This window comes from Spea bombifrons, chromosome 7 (genome assembly GCF_027358695.1).
Source record: "Spea bombifrons isolate aSpeBom1 chromosome 7, aSpeBom1.2.pri, whole genome shotgun sequence".
NCBI lineage: Eukaryota > Metazoa > Chordata > Amphibia > Anura > Pelobatidae > Spea > Spea bombifrons.
In genome coordinates, this window is record NC_071093.1 from 11,208,507 (window position 1) to 11,224,980 (window position 16,474).

At 40.2% G+C, this 16,474-nt stretch overlaps 1 protein-coding gene across 3 annotated transcripts in view; it reads right to left on the reverse strand.

Annotated features, from left to right (window-relative positions):
• Window positions 1-99: 99 nt before the first annotated feature.
• Window positions 100-16,474, reverse strand: part of TLK1 (tousled like kinase 1) — a 39,175-nt gene continuing 22,800 nt past the window's right edge. For all 3 annotated transcript variants that reach the window (XM_053472310.1, XM_053472309.1, XM_053472311.1), the window contains exons 3-21: window positions 14,487-14,558; window positions 13,899-13,974; window positions 12,479-12,525; window positions 11,519-11,611; window positions 10,461-10,550; window positions 9,657-9,749; window positions 7,698-7,808; window positions 6,887-7,023; window positions 6,281-6,469; window positions 5,492-5,558; window positions 4,972-5,069; window positions 4,284-4,365; window positions 3,239-3,330; window positions 3,077-3,166; window positions 2,228-2,397; window positions 1,950-2,085; window positions 1,455-1,566; window positions 1,250-1,357; window positions 100-1,150 (exon numbers count right to left, since the gene is read on the reverse strand). In XM_053472310.1, coding sequence (XP_053328285.1) covers window positions 974-1,150; window positions 1,250-1,357; window positions 1,455-1,566; window positions 1,950-2,085; window positions 2,228-2,397; window positions 3,077-3,166; window positions 3,239-3,330; window positions 4,284-4,365; window positions 4,972-5,069; window positions 5,492-5,558; window positions 6,281-6,469; window positions 6,887-7,023; window positions 7,698-7,808; window positions 9,657-9,749; window positions 10,461-10,550; window positions 11,519-11,611; window positions 12,479-12,525; window positions 13,899-13,974; window positions 14,487-14,558 — 2,040 coding nt within the window. In that variant the 3' untranslated portion in view covers window positions 100-973. The remainder of the gene's footprint in view (window positions 1,151-1,249; window positions 1,358-1,454; window positions 1,567-1,949; window positions 2,086-2,227; window positions 2,398-3,076; window positions 3,167-3,238; window positions 3,331-4,283; window positions 4,366-4,971; window positions 5,070-5,491; window positions 5,559-6,280; window positions 6,470-6,886; window positions 7,024-7,697; window positions 7,809-9,656; window positions 9,750-10,460; window positions 10,551-11,518; window positions 11,612-12,478; window positions 12,526-13,898; window positions 13,975-14,486; window positions 14,559-16,474) is intronic.

Below are 16,474 nucleotides of genomic sequence, written 5' to 3' on the forward strand. Positions count from 1 at the left end.
CCGAGAAGCCATCATGGACTCGCTGTGATTATGAATACGTCTTCGCTTTGGCTTTAATATTGTTGGAGTTCTGGGCAGCAGATGTTCCCTTTATAAGCAAGTTATTTTTGTTATTTTTTTAATTTAATTATTTTACATATATATATGTATAATGAAAAATGCCCTTCATGCTAGAACTCTCCAGTATCAACCAATTGTGTTTTAGTATTACAAAAAGTATTTACAAAGTCCCATTCAGGGGGGGATAAAAGGAAAGAAGAGAAAGAAAAATCCATCTTAGACATACAGCAAGCCTGATATCGTGTGCAGCATTATGTTTATTTTGACATTGGGCCCCAAACCAACGACCTGTTGCTTATACAGGGACTCTTGGACCCAAACAATGTTTACAAGGCAAACGTAGAGCATTAAACGGTCTGCTCGTCGTGTCTGCAAGGACAAACACAACCGCAGAGATGTTTTCAAGCAGAACCATATGAAAGCCATAGTTTATTTGTATATGGGACTGCCTGGCGATGTCCCAAAGGGGGCAAAGCCAAAAAACTAAACACTCTTTCTCCCCCCCCTTGCGCATATTAAAACATCTGCTTACAAATTTATTAGAACACACACAATTTGTCATTAATCCGTCATGCAATTCTGTAATGTACCGTAAACCTCATTTAGGTGAAGGAGTCCCTTTAACACCTGTACGCAGATCAAGTAATTTTCGGAGGCTCAAAGCCATTTAAACACATTGAATTGAAGCCAACGTCAAACATCATTACAGTCAAAGGGTACATTTTTTTTTTTCACATTTTTTTCCCTCTCCGCATACGAATAACACTATAAAGAATAACCCACCCCACAAATGCTCTCAATTCCTTCTTTGATTGGAAAAACAAAAACTTTTTTTTCTTAATTTTTGCCTTTGAACTAAATTTTGCACCTGCAAGCTCTTAAAGAAATAATCATGCCGGCCGTGATTTGAGTGTCAGTATGAAATAATGCTCAATGCAGGGGGTGTTGGAGATGCCGCTAGCCCTGCCATATGCAGGTTTCCTGAAGAATTGGATCTTCTCATGTGAGGGAGAAGGTATGGGTCATTAGCCAGTTGGTGGACATCAAATCTGTCCTCCTTCCTGTACGCTAAACACCGTCTTATAAATGCCTGCAAGAAACAAAAGACACAAAATAATCAACCTATGCAAAAGGCATAGAATCCCTCTAAAATAATACCAAAAGACAAAAATCTACAAAAAGCATTTACCTTGGCTTCGTTGCTTACAACAGGCTTCACCGGAAACTGAACCTCTGTGGCTTTTAATATGGTGTTTTCCTGTAAGATGTCTTGCTGGGATTGATTGTGACCGAAAGGCTGGAAAACAGCGCAGGCATTTTTAATTCCAAAAACACCTTTTAATATCTTTTTTAAAAAACATTTGTTTTTTCTCAAGGAAACTGATTATTCTTACCTTTCTACCATAAAGACACTGGAAAAATATGACCCCAACTGACCACACGTCTACTTTATTTGAAATCTTGGGTGGCTCCTTACCCACGACAAAGCATTCCGGGGGCAGATACCTGAAAAATAGGCAAAATTATACAATGCGCATTACTGACCAGTTCTAACGATAGTATAAAGAACCGGGTTTTCATAACAGATGCAACCCCGTGTAAAATACACAATTCCAAATGTAAAAATGCAATGTTGGAGAATCTATATAAGAATGAGTAACACAGAAAAAAAAACTACATTAACAAACTTTCAGAAACTTTCCATCTGGAGAAAAGATTGGTGAGGTCCCCAAACACTTATGTGAATCTCCATCTTCCAACGATGTCCCAATAAAAAGTTTAATAATTTGAGGAAAGACCCCAAAACTATGAATGATTGCCTACATTATGTAATTTCCTGCTACGTAAAGAAAAGATGAAATGCTTTTAGCCCCTGCGGACACACGTACCAGTACGTCCCTGCCCCCTGGGAAGTTAGGTCCATTCCATCAACACCGTAGCTGTCGTCATCCATTATTTTGGACAATCCAAAGTCTGTGATCTTTATTTCCCCGCAAGCTGTGCCATCGACCAGAAGGATGTTTCCTAACGTGAAAATAATATTTCTGGATGAAAGAATGACTCTGGACTATTCAGCAAAGGTTCGACAGAAAAAAGAAAAAAAGACTTCAAACCACCCGAAACGCCACATGAGCGATAATGTTGCTTATAACGTAGAGCAGTGTACCTGGCTTTAGGTCATAGTGGATGATGGGTGGTTTGATCTCATTTAGATAACGTAGTGCATTGACAATTTGCATTACAATGGATCTGGCTTCTTTTTCGGTCATCAGCTTATGCTGCTTTAGGTAGAAGTCGAGGTCATTGCCTTCACAGTATTCCAGCACTGTACAAAATCTGCAAAAGAAAAGAAAAACGTATTTCTCCAGAACCAGTTAGTCTGCGAAAATACAGAACAACAAGACAAATGAAGTCATGTACTGGGTGTAGTGACCTTGATACCAGTACCCATGATGCAACGAGTTATGCACACTTACTTCCAACTCATTACTTAAAAAAAAAATATATATATAATATAATATATAATAATATATATATTTATTTTTTTCATTTTTTTTTTTCGTTTTTTTTTAAATCCTCAAAACTATTTAAATTAATCTGTGATATAGGACCATGTACTGATTACATTTAAAAGTAACCCACATCATTTTTAGGACAGGTTTGCTTTAAATATTAAAGACTTCAGATCACTAACAGGTATTATTATATATTATATATCATTGGAAAATAATCTGCAAGTAGAATACTTTTCTGATTTAAGACTGCATTGTGCGTTTCCAGGCAACAGATCTTTTTTTTAACAAGTAACCCCCTCATTGACGGCAGATTTTTTTTTTTTTTTACTTTCAATTTTAATAATTTGATTTAAAACGAAACGAGGGCCGCAAAGATAAGGAACTGTTGCGGATCCAGGTCGTGAAGTACAGCATATAATTAGCAGGTCTTTCAAGGTAAATACTACTGGATAATAAATACAGAGAAATCACTAAAAAATTAAAATAAAAAATGTACTTACGTGTCTGTATCCAAGGAAAAGTAATCATAAAGTTTGACTATTCTGGGGTGATCCAGTTCTTTGTGTATTCTGTACTCTCGGCAGGCATGCCTAAAACAAAGAAGCGGGTTAATACGCAGCGTGACAAGCTGCAGCTATAAGGACAGACAGGTAACTATTTACTTGTGGTAGTTCTCTTTCTTCTCGTCCCGCCAGCTCTTGTTGAGCTGATGAATTTTCACAGCAGCATATCTCTGTTCATAAAGATCAAAAGCCTGCGAGAAAGAGGGGGGAAAAATATGTAGGTTTTACGGCTACTGAATGTCAATAAATTTGACTGTAAAATTCAGAGCTGTAAGAAATGATCCTTCTTATCGCACGGACACTGACAGCGTTACGGCAAAAAGAAGATTTTATCTGCTCAACAGGCTGCTGAAATAGCCGGAGCTGCCCTACAGAATACGACAAATCACGCAACTCCACTGGCACCAAACCTTAACTAATACACAGCGGGGTCACTGCTTACCAGACACTTGAAAAGGGATATTGATCTAATAAATGGGTAGGGGTTCACCTAGCTGAGCTGCCCTACGTGCCGCACCTGCCTGTACCGGGGTTTATTCACTAAAGGCAGAGACGGCAGATCAGGTGTGTTTTAGCTCTTTGACTTCCCTATAGAACAGGGGAGTCCAACCTGCCCTCCAGCTGCTGCAGGACTACATCACCCATACTGCTCTTTCAGCTAAGAGGCTGGCTGAGGAGTATGGGAAATGTAGTCCTGCTGCAGCTGGAGGGCCGCAGGTTGGACGCCCCTGCTATAGAATATGAAGCTCCAACCCCAGCCTGACGCTGGAAGAGCTTGGCCTGCCCTGTATAATGTATAGGGAAACTAGAGAGCTTTCTGTAGTCTCCACACACGTTGAATTATACTTTATACTTGTCCAGCTCAGCCCGTATTTTGGGAGAATTTTGCCAACGTTCATAATGAACAGCGAAGCGAGGGGGTTGAATCTAAAACTCTCCCATTTGTTAGTTACACTGTGGTTGTTACACCTGTTTATTTCTTACCGCTGCCGTTACTAAATCAGACATCCACAACATGAATAGATTTAGGGTATACAAAAATAAGCTCTAAATTACAAACTCTCGTGGCATGTAATGTAATCCTTAAATACTCAAAGTGGACCAAAAAACATTAAATAGAGCTTTAATTTAGTTTAAACCTTACCTTGTACACTTCACTAAAACCACCTCGGCCCAGAAGATGAAGCAATAAATATCGTTCGTTCAGCGTAGGGTGATCTTTAAATCTAAGTAATAGAGGGAATGAGCTTAGCATTCAGGGTGAACGTAATCGTGTATAAAATAATAACAGCAAGAAACTCATCATTTAACTAACAAGCCTTTATTTTTCAACACTTTAGCAAGGCGCCAGCTCAGAGAGGCGGCTGATCAGTAGCATTCACCCCTTCATGACCGCACCCTGCTGACGGAAAGCGTGAGAAATGATTCTTTATATAAACAGACTCAAAACATTGTGATAAGGACAGAAAAATGTTGCCGATTAGTGGCTGATTGTGCCGCTACACGCAGAATAACAAAAATTAAGAGTTTGGATTCCTGCAGGGATCTGAAAGTGCCTGCCATATATGAGACATGCTAGACACCCAACATCTGGTAGGCATCTAAGGGTTAATGCAGGGAACTCATTACACAGTTTTAATGGACAGCTATATAGTGTAACAGAATCCCCAATATTTATGCCTTAGATAATGTAGAAAATGTAAATGACTTTTGTATCTGGTTAAAGAGTAATCCTGTGCTCGACCAGGAAGCTTACTATCTCAGCTCCCCTCTCTATATATTCATCATAAGAGGGTACACAATGATATGTTCAGATCAAGACCAAGCCTTACTGTGAATTGTCTTCGTTATTTATTCTTTTCAGCTCTCGTATGTGAAGATTCCGCACCCTTTCCAAACGTTCCAGCTCAGCCTGGATTTCCGCTTCCTCCTGGAAAATGGGGACACTTTCTATCTAGCGAGGGTGCTGACTTTATACACAATACGTCACATTCATAAAGACAAGGAGCAGCAAGAGACTCACTTAGGAGTGAGAATGAATACAATAACATGGGACTGCTCACAATCCAACATTAAGCAAACTAGGATCCAGTAAGGAGAGATCTTCTGATCCATGCATCAGGCCATTGTGTCTTGGCCCGACGCCACAGCACCCATATACCCAGATTATCCACCCCTCTCCGATGATACGTTTTCTCCCTATGAGTGCCACTAGAGGGAGGCAGAGAGTCACAACGTGATCTAAGGTCTCTAACGATATGCTGCCATCTTCAACCCGAGTAACCCTACTGGAAGAAGCCACTCAGCGGCAACCTTTTAATTACATGAGCTACGCATCGGTGTTCATAATACCTTCTTCAGGTGTCCCAGTCGAAGCTTAAAAATTTCTTCCTGCTCATGGTATTCCGCTAAAGTTAACCTGAGTAAGGAATAAACACGTTGATGAGAAGGAGGGAAAAAAAGATTCACATTCCTGGCATTGTTTCAAGATGACGTTACATAAAATGATATAATGTCATTGGGAATGAGATTCTTCCAAATAAAAAAATTTAAATAATCCTTTTTCAATTAATGCTGAACATAAAAAACTGACCCAGAAAAGATTCTGACCAACTGGGATCTAAATAGCAAAAGAGATATGTCACTGGGAAGAGCAAATGTGTAAAAACAGGTTTCAGCGACAGAGATTAAGTACGCTGGCGTTGTGTCCGAACTCCCACAAAAGTTACATACTACTTACGGCAGCCATTCTGCAAGGATAAATTAGTTGTTTTTAACTTTGGGTTTTTAAGCTCTTAAGAAAGTTTCTTCCCTGAGAAGTGCGAGGTTTTCCTCGTTGTACTGTAAGGTTAAATGTACAGGTCAACTCTCTTACAAGGTGGTTGTTACACTGGAACAGGACGACCTATTACCCGTTCTTCAACATAAAATAAATGTTCTTATCTCTTTCATGCAGATTTTATCTCTTCTAGGAGCTTAATGGCGGTTAATTAGTGTCATCACTATAAGATAAATGTGGGATTTGGTTGTGTTTGCCTGGCAGCCCAGCTCCAATGATGCTCAGTGGATAGGAGAAAGCGTATGCACATGCGATGGAAACCAAAATAATAAACCAACAATATAAAAACCAAAATTCCTTACAATTGGGGTAAACTAGGTTTGACAAAGGGATCGTTTTCAGCCCCATTTACAGCCTTATTTTTCCTCTGCTTTGGTTCAGAATTGGCGGAGGGCGCCTGAGCGTTATTAGTTGATGGCGGCTTCCGCTTGGCCAGCAGTTTTCTTTGTCGTTCTATATCTTCTCTTTGCTGGTTCACCCATTCCTGCTGTCTGTGAAAGAGAAGTAGACTTAAATACATAGGTGAACAAAAAGACCTGTTAATTTTGTAAATGCCTTATTCTTTTATTTCAACCTAGAGGCACAGGTGAATCATATGCCAAATTGACCATAGTATTAAATGATATTACCGCTGCTAACCCAAGCATAATAGTTCTTAACTTTCCAAAATGATCCTTTAAAACGGTGCAGCCCAAGTTTTTAACAGACAGGGCCAGACGCCCTGCAGTAAGACTTTTACTGGAATATGCCACGTTTATTGTTTCTCTGCACAAAAGCCCTAAAGAGATTCTGCAGACTCTCCTTAGCGGACCTTTTCTGCCAATAAAGTACGATGACATCATTTGGCTCTCGCTTATATACATCCAGTCACAAGAAGAATTTCAGAAATTCCAGAAGAAAACACTAACTTGACGAGGTTTTGAAAAGCAAAACCGTCTGTCCACTGTTCGGTGAACGAGGCTCCGTGCCGCACGGTTGTGAAATGTCCAAGGCGTAGTCTGTCCTGCATGCTCTTCTCGCGGCTGGCCAGCTTCTCCTGGGTGCTCTGCGCAAAACAAGAATTACACCTATGGGTTACAGCATCCACCGCTCCCTCCATAAACCAAGCGAGGCTAAAGCAGCTCGCCCCCCCCCATCTCATTTATAAATCATGTACAAAAGTCCAAACAATGAATCCTTTATTCACATCACTGAAAGTTTGGAAGGGTCAGCACTGCCCTGTTGACCGGGCCATGTCCATAAAACCAAATGCCATCAAGAGTTGATGACATCGAGCAGAAGACAGGGAAGCTACAATGTACCGCGTTTCTGGTGACAAAGCTTTTATCTGATTCTGTATAGTCCGTATGAGACTATGGCATCCAAATCCATAGAGTGAACTCAATACAACATAAGAAGCAGTCAGTGGACCGGATTGTACTATAACGGTATAAAGCAGCTGCAGTCGCCTATAAACGCCGGAGCACTAATGGATACGATTAAAAGGCCACATACATTGTTTTTAGTAAATCCAGTGTCATGTTTTGTAGCTGCACTGCATAAACTACCTCCTGTTACGCAGCAGAGGGACCCGTCCGCCTCGGCCAGAAACCGCCACTGGGTACGTCGCTCGGCACGTAAGGCGTACAGAAGGGACAGCCGTGTTATACATGTTCACGCTTATTTTATAAATTATGTTGGGATGATTCCAAATTATCAGCTGCAAACAACAATACTCACCTTTTCAATAAGAAGTTTCTTGCTCATCGAGATGCATTTATTTAATCTTTCTTTATACTTTTCAAGAATTTTTTGCTGTTCGTCTATCTGTCGCCTGAGATCACAGTTCGTCTGTAATGGGAGACAGAATTCATTTTAATTCAAGCACATATTCAAATGCTAGATGGCAATCGCCTTCACTTGTAACGCTTCACTTAGCCCTTTTAGATAAAAAAACAAAAAACAAAACAAAAAAAAAAGCCACAAACAGCGAATGATTCCAAATGAATTCAGAATGAATATAAGTTTTTAAACAAATTCTATTGATATTTTCCATCTTTCAAAATGTCATAAATAGCACACCATAGGGTATAAAGTTTAATATCTGGACCAGGGGCCATCAGTTCCAATATTTCATGAATCTTTTTAATAAACGGGTATATAAAGCCAAAAAAGATGTTCTAGAATCTAGATGAACATTTATTCTGTTTAGTTCCAATATAAGGGACCTAAAACAATTGACGCTCCGATTAATTTTCAGGTACATTTGATGACGTCTTGGTTTTCAGCTCAAATGGACGATAGAGGTTTATGTCACAGAAACAGTTAAAATGAATTTTCAGTGAAAACATAATATTGCATCAAAGCAACTGTCAGAGCAGAATACGGTAAACGATGGAGGCGTATAACACAAACGTTCGACAATATACCAAGAACGATGGGTCTACGTTCCACATAAGATTTATACACAAGTCTTTAATGCTTGACGTTTTATGGTGCGGTACTCATCCACTTCAATAAAAAAAAAAAAAATTTGCTTTATATGCCAATATGGATATAAAAATAGCCATTTCTATGACGATCCCAGAAATCCATGTTTTCTTTGTATTGCGTGGTACACAACGCAGTACCAGTTAATTGTATCCTCCATTATTCCAGAACAAAGACCTGCACGGATTTCTCATACCTAGAAAATCTGACTGTCTTTCTATTTTTCCGTGTGACGGATATTTAGAGACGTGCTGTATGTATTATATGCATAGGCTGGGCATTTCGTAACATTTACACAAGCCCGAGATTAGCTTTGCAACAAGAATGCTGAATTCTATTTGAGAGCAATCGCCTTATCTATATGTGAAAATGCAGGAAAATGCTAAAATACTGCGGCGTTCAGCCTCCTAACATCAGCGTTACAGCCGACGAGTTCAACCACCGACAATGAGCCAAGACCTCTTTAAAATAAATATTTTACTAGGAAAACACTGCCTGGCAGAGGTAACCAAATAATAACTATTACCGTATTGGCCCGATTATAAACCGAATGCTTATAGTTTGGTGCTATTTTAAAGAAAAAATTATTTTTGGAATGGTAAAACAGTATTTTACCTAATGAACAGGAATACATGTATTTTAAGATTTTTGGTATCTATTATGCTGTTAATCAGCATAGGTTATATACAAACAGAAATATGGAAAACCGATTTTAAGGCACCCCACTTAATTCATAATGCACCTTACTTATAGATATGCCCCTCTGCCCCCAGATACAGAAGCAGTCATAGAAGCCCCCGGTGGAAATGCTGGCAGCAGCAGAGGGTGTCCGGCTGCCGGAGAGGAGGATCCATGTCCCCTGCAGCGCTGTGGGGGATCTGGATCCTAAGCCTGCTGCTTGAACGCAGCAGGACTAAATGTACCGGGCGTCGGGCGATACAAATTGCGCATCCCTGTGCTAAAACCAGATTAAAGATTTAAGGGGGGAGGGTGCGGCCTATAATCGGGCAAATATGGTAAATATTGTTTTAAACATCTTGGATTAAGGAGTATGGACAAAAAGACTGCTCAGAGCACAAGTAAGTCTTCCTGCATAATGTATGGATGTAATAAAAAGGCACATATACATATGAATCTCTTCATGTGTGAGAAAGGATCCACTACTTTATAGTTATTCAAGTTCCATTATTGATTATTGACAGAACTTACCCTGAGCAAATCATCTATTCTGCCCTCCTTTTTTTCCAGGTCCTGGTTTTTATTACTTTCTAAGGCTGCTAGTTTCAGCATCGTGAGATCCGTCTGAAAGGAAGAAACGTTTATTTCACACACTATTTGTCAGAAGAGCATCGCTGATTGATTCCCGTCGCCTTTTCCTGACTGCATGGACGCTGATTAGTCTACTACTTCTAGACCGTAACATCTGGACTTTAAATAAAGATTTGTCTTATCTTTCCCTGTTCTAGGAAATAGCAGCGTTTGAACGTATACAGCTAACAAGGTTTTGGGAACAATTAAATTAAACGAACAATTAAAGATACACTATGGCTCCCATATAGGATAGCTGTGTGGCTCCCGGAAAGCAAGCCCCACCAGCCCACATTAGTAACAGGACATTGTCTATGTCTGTATGAGTCCTCCGAAATAAACTCAAATGTAACAAGAACGGGCAGTCTTGAGATTTCATGGACACCATACACGTTAACGTAGGGTGGGAAACTGCGTCTAAACCAAGTGCCTGTTACTGCCTTTACTGTTCCATTTCAAAGACTGCTGTTTAAGAAGAACATAAAGCGATTTCTTAGAAATAACATCAAGTACAACCCGCCATAGAGACACAACAATCTAAATTATTGTGTCTTTATCAAAGGACGCAGACAACGGTTCTAATCATTATTTGAATTTTACTGTCCTACCAGCTGCCTGAGAACATACAGTTCCTTATCATCCTGGCAAAAATATAAAAAAAAACATTTTTAAAAAAAAAAAAGACAGTGGGAAAGTTTAACTCACCTGGATTAATTTATATGATAACTGCTTTGTTGGAGTAAGAATATGGTCCCCAAAAGCTAAAGCAGTGGGAGAAGGGCTGTTCTGTCGGACCTTAAGCAAAAGTAAAGAGATAACAAATTAAACGTATTTTTATGAATGAGGTCTTTCCCAAGAAGCTCCCGTACACACACACACACATCAATCTTTGTCCTCTGACCCTTTTAACACAGAAGTCAGAAATATGGTTTCTAACAGAAATGTTCTACAGAACTGCATGTTTCAGAAACCCACCATATATGTATACCAAGGAGAAAAGAATCGTCGCTTCCATTTCTCATGATCTGCAGGACTATCCCTCCCAACTAACCCCTTTCTGACAAAGGGTTTTACTTTCCTAAGTGACGGCAGCTTTTTGCCATTTGTAGTATATTCCAAGGACAAACAGGGCTTCTTCTAGTTTTTGTTTTGCATAGTTTGTCATTTAGTATAAATTAAATGTAAACATTTTATTAATAATAATAAAAAAAACAACTCTGGGTTGGAACAAAAGAAGATATATTTCTAGCGGGGGGGGGACACAACATTGTTTTAATTTTTATTTTCTATTGGGGCATTTTCGGTTATTCTGTTATTGGGCTCCTCCCAAATGACGCCCTGATCTCCCCTGTTCCAGAGTGGAAACGTCCCCACTGGTGCAAAAACCACAGGACGTACTATTACATGCTCTGTCATCTGGCTGTGTCACTAAGGTGTTAAGCTATCTTTCCTCTTATAAGTTACTGGTTGTTGACAATTGGTTCAGATAGTCTATGTAAGGGGGCGGGAGGGGGGCTCTTCAGTTTAAGGAAATTGATTGGCTAATGCTGGCTCTGCCAGAGACTTCAGCTTCCATTGAATTTCAGCTTCCATTGACTTAAACTGAGTTACAAGGAAACAAATATCTCTAGAACCATGAAATGCGTTTCTTTCAACCGTGGGCAGTGGGTCCAAAAAAGTAGCACAAGGCGAACATGATGTCCATGATCTTAATAATACTGTATCATCCAGCAGCAGTAACGTTGATTGTGTTGGTAACTTACAGAAGACGGTGTGGAATGTGAGTGTGAGTTCTGCGGAGACCGTATGGAAGGAGGTATGCCTCTTACAGGACTGGAACCATTCCCAGCTTGGTACTGAGGAGGAAATTCAGACACAGTTTTAGTGTTAGGGGACACACAAGAAACACATAAAATACACATCTATGGTGTGTTAACATCACTTTTTTTTTTTTTGTTTATGAGGACCTCTTATGTATTTTTGCATTATAATGCAATGTGTGAAGATGAAACCATACTAATTCCATGTCAACTGCCCCGCATCTAGAATTCTGTCGTTGATTTGCTCGTTAACGCCAATTTTAATAAAGCTGTAATAGCGTAAGGGCTGGTAATATCACATTGTAGGGTTCGGCAATCACATAAAAATAAATCTCAGCTAAGAAAATAACATGCTATAATCATTAACAGCTTCTTTCCAAGTCACTACAGTAGGAATTAACATGGATAGGCATTAAATGCCTGGGCTTATTTTTTTTTGCCCCAGTCTAGCAGGCCAAGAATACCAACACATCTCAAGCACGTGGAGGTGGCTAGCGGGTGTCTCTGCTCCCCGCTATCAACATTGAATTAACATGCACTTATGTCCTGATGCGTCTACTGAAGCTTTATGGGACAGGGACCATCTTTCCTAATGTATGCAATACCTATTGTATCGCAATAACAATAATATTGTGTTTTGGACAATTGTACTTAATACGACGGCACTTAACGTACAATCCCTTTATAATACTGCACATCTGTGCGGCTTAGTACATTAAATCCGCACTGTGCGGGTGCTCAATAACCACCTTCTGGCTCAACGCCATTTCTTACTGCAGACATCATGATAGGAAATTTCTGCGGCTTCACAAAAGTGTCTTTGGACTGTAAGGAGTGACAAAAGCATCGCAACAAATTCCCTTCGTCGTCAGACATACCGATTCTATGTTGATGGAATCTTACCTCAAAAAAATCACTAATCTTGAGTCCCCGTCCCCCGTTATTTTTTCCTATAGAGAAATAAAAGAAAAGAAATCTTACTTATGAAAAGTATGGATTTCTTCTGGCAGCAATCCACAAAACGAGCAAGCATACAAAACATACAGACACACATAACCAGGCGGAGGGAGACCTAGGATGTCGGGGCAGGCGAAGAATGGAGAATCACAGGAAACAAAGACAACCCTGTTTCCATTCTGAGCAGTCGTCATAGGTAAGGAAGCCATGCTTAAAAGGCATTTTCCTAGCAGTGGGATATTTTTAGTAGCTTCCCCGAGGTTATCAGAATCGTGTACTTGTTCCTGGTCTTAATCTAACCCTTGCTTCATAAAATGAAATCTGTTATGGTCTGCAAATGTGGGGCTTTTGGCACAGCATACGGGTCAGAAACAACAAGTGTCCACCAAGCCACCTTGTCTGTTTAACGAGGTACACAAAACGGTCTAAATTAAGGAAAGAAGTCCCTGGTAAACGGGCGATACACACCCAGCTTGTAGAACGTCTGCGATAAAAACACATTTGCCATATATTTACATTCACCATACACTTTCCATTAGAGGTTGAGGTTAATGAGGTGTGGTTTCCAGCCACTATTCAAACTGCTGCCCAGGATCTTCCAAATATGTTTACTTGCACCCTTTCTATATACAGCATTAAGCCACATTCCTCACAATTTTGGCAGCCGTTTCCGCTACTTGGCACTCTGCCTGGACTGACTGGGCAACAACTGCACCACAATGCAAGGAGATACCACGTTAGCTTAGTAGGTGTTTCTAGCATGAAATCAAGATATCAAGGTGTATCTTGACTGGTGTTAACCTTGGCACCGTTCCCACCCAAATTACTTTGGAACCTGAAAGCTCTATAATTTAGCTTCCTCCGTGTTTGGCAGCACAGTTCGTTAGCCTAGACTTCTGATACGCTCAGAATCCAGAGGCTATTACGGAACACTTGGATGGACTGGAGCAGAGGTGTGTAAAGACAACGTGCAAGTCCACTTGTTATGACCCTTCAGCCAACATACATGTGATTAGCTTCTGCTATTCCAACGGGAGTGCTACAGCACATGTTCAGGAAGTGTACTAAAGTACGCTTCCTGTTTACGTTAAACGCAAGCAGGGAGAAGAGGAAAATATGATACAAAACAAGCTTGAGATGACAGCTACTTCATATGCCATACAAAACAAAATGGAATTTTGCACTTGAGTTCAAACGATAAAGACTCCAATACACATTTCAAAATAATTAAATGGAGACTAGATTGTCCTAAAAAAAAATAAAAAAAAATAAAAATAAAAAAAAAAGCCTTAAAATAGGAGGGGGTGGGGGTTGTTTTCAGACACTCCACACAAACACTAACCATCAGCATCTCGACATGTTTTACCTTGACTGCTTTCACTCTGATTTTCAGCCTTTCTTTTTCTTCCTCTTGAAGAGTCAGGCTGCTTCTTTTCTGGCGTCTAGAAAATGATTGTGAAAGCTGACAGTATAGCACAGCAAATATCTACGAACGCTAATATGTATTATAACGTGAGCCAACGAAAGCAAGATGTTTAATGTGGGTGTATTCACTAAACCGGGAGCGTGCAGGTCATGCTAATATCATGAACCAGATGTCAAGAAGCACTTCAACTCTTGTGAGGCCTTCATAATGACTCTCCGGCAAGAAGGGTTGAGCTCGCCCAACGTAACTCGTACATCAACCACCGAGACAACCTTCAAGAAATCTCCGCTGTACATTTTGAAGGGCCACCAGCTACCAGGGCTGGCCATATATATTGCATAGTTAAGTATCCAAGATCCATGTTACAGTTTAGTGAATATTTGCTTATGATGACCATTTCTTGTTACTAATCCTCTGTTCCAGGGCATGTTTAAAATCGGCCATAAAACAGATAAAAGAAATAGACCATGAAGAAAATGGTCGGTACCAAGGGAAGGAGGAAATAATCCACAATAGCTGAAAGCTTACCTCTGACTCTTTGTCACTTAAAGAACCAAGACTTCCAAAACTGTGGTTTGAACTTTCATTGTTTGTGGAGGCCTGTTATACACGGGAAAGAAGATATATGAAATCAAACCATTAAAAACAAGGGTAACCTTGAAGCACAGGTGCAAAAGTACAGTTTATTGCTCACTTTTAACATTGCGAGATAAGTATGCCGGATCCAGCGCACACAATCTAATTCTTTCCAATACACATGGATCAGAGATATGTTTGCAGGAATTTGGTAGTCTGAGTGAAGCTTTTGGAACACGTCAGACATTTCCTTTATTGTAACAATAAAACAAGAGCAGATGGAATCTTATAACATTCTTACCAAAGATCAGCTACTCGGCTGGCAAAAATAATATTTCGAGGTCTTTAGAAAAAAAAAGATTTTTTTTAAGTTATGCATTTATTTTTCCATTGATTGCCAGCTAATAAATAATTAGCTCCATAATGTTTTAGATCTCGCCCGCATCATCATTCACATCTACAGTTATTAGGCTAAAGTGACCTGGAGTAACTGGTGTGGAGTTTGAAGGCAGTGAAACATTGAGGACCTTGCAAACCGCGGGGTCACCGGCCACCGGAGGAGCAACAGTGATTAGATGTGCGCGTTAGTGTCAGAGCGTGCCAGTGTCTAGTTGTGCGAGGGTTTAGATGTGCGTGTTAGCGTCAGAGTATGTGAGCGTCTGGTTGTGCGAGGGTTTAGATGTGCGTGTTAGTGTCAGAGTATGTAAGTGTGTGTGTGTGTGGTTGTGCGAGGGTTTAGATGTGCGTGTTAGTGTCAGAGTATGTAAGTGTGTGTGTGTGTGGTTGTGCGAGGGTTTAGATGTGCGTGTTAGTGTCAGAGTATGTGAGTGTTTGTATGTGTGTCTGGTGTGTGAGTTACATGTCTTGGTGCGTCTGTGTCTGGATGCGTGTGTTAGTTTATGCATGTGTGGCCCTCCTGAGACCAGACTCTGCCCCCCCCCCCTCCATGGACACCGGGCACAGAAGACGAACAGATTTTTTTTTTATTGATTTTGAAATCCTGAATGTTGTGGTATTGGACGTGGGAGGGTGCGACGCTGGGGTAGATGCACGAAAAACAGCATAACAAAGTGCTCAATTTTCAAAATTCCCAAAGGGAATCCACTGCAGAGCAGAGTAAGTTTTACTTGGCTTACTATGGTAACCACACTAAAGAAAAATGTTTCTCGTTACGTTTGCATTACATTTTACCTGCTGATATAAAGCAAGCAATGAACGTATGGATCTAGAATTTAGGTGCCACTTCTCAATAACAAACCACAAGACGTCTGCTATAGGCAAAGCCTGTATGTGCTCCAGACCTCAAAAATCCAATGGTACCCCATGGGTGGGCAAGTAAAGCCAAGTAATTCTTACAAGTTACAAATACAGCTCCATAGTGGTAATGTCTGGTTACACTACATATAAAACAACAGCCCTGAGGAAGCCATTTGTATGCATAAGTATTTCAGAACATCTTTAGTAATATCAACCCAAGATGCCTCAAAGAACGTCCTGGGGGTTTCAAGTATGCACCGAGGAATCACAGCAAAAATACGCTTCTGGGTAGCGGTGGTCTGATAACTTGAAACCACAGAGCTGCTATGGGAGCAACGGGACTCTCCATTCATAGACGCTGTATCCAGAAACGCACAGCGCGTGTCGTAACTACAAAGGCGTACAGGCACTGCAAACTTATAACTGAAATCATGAAATGGATTTATACAAGGAAAAAATAATTTACCTTTCAGATTCATGACTGGCAGTAATAATGTACGCATGTCCTCATACCATCTCATCTGCCAGCCTGTACCTATCCTACAGATTACATGTTTTCTGAACAGGGCACCATTGGTGGCATTATGAAGCCTCTTAATATTTATAGAAATACATATGAATTAGGGCTTTTATACATGGCCGATTTATAGACATCTTCAATTACATTTTCTATTCTGGCTTTG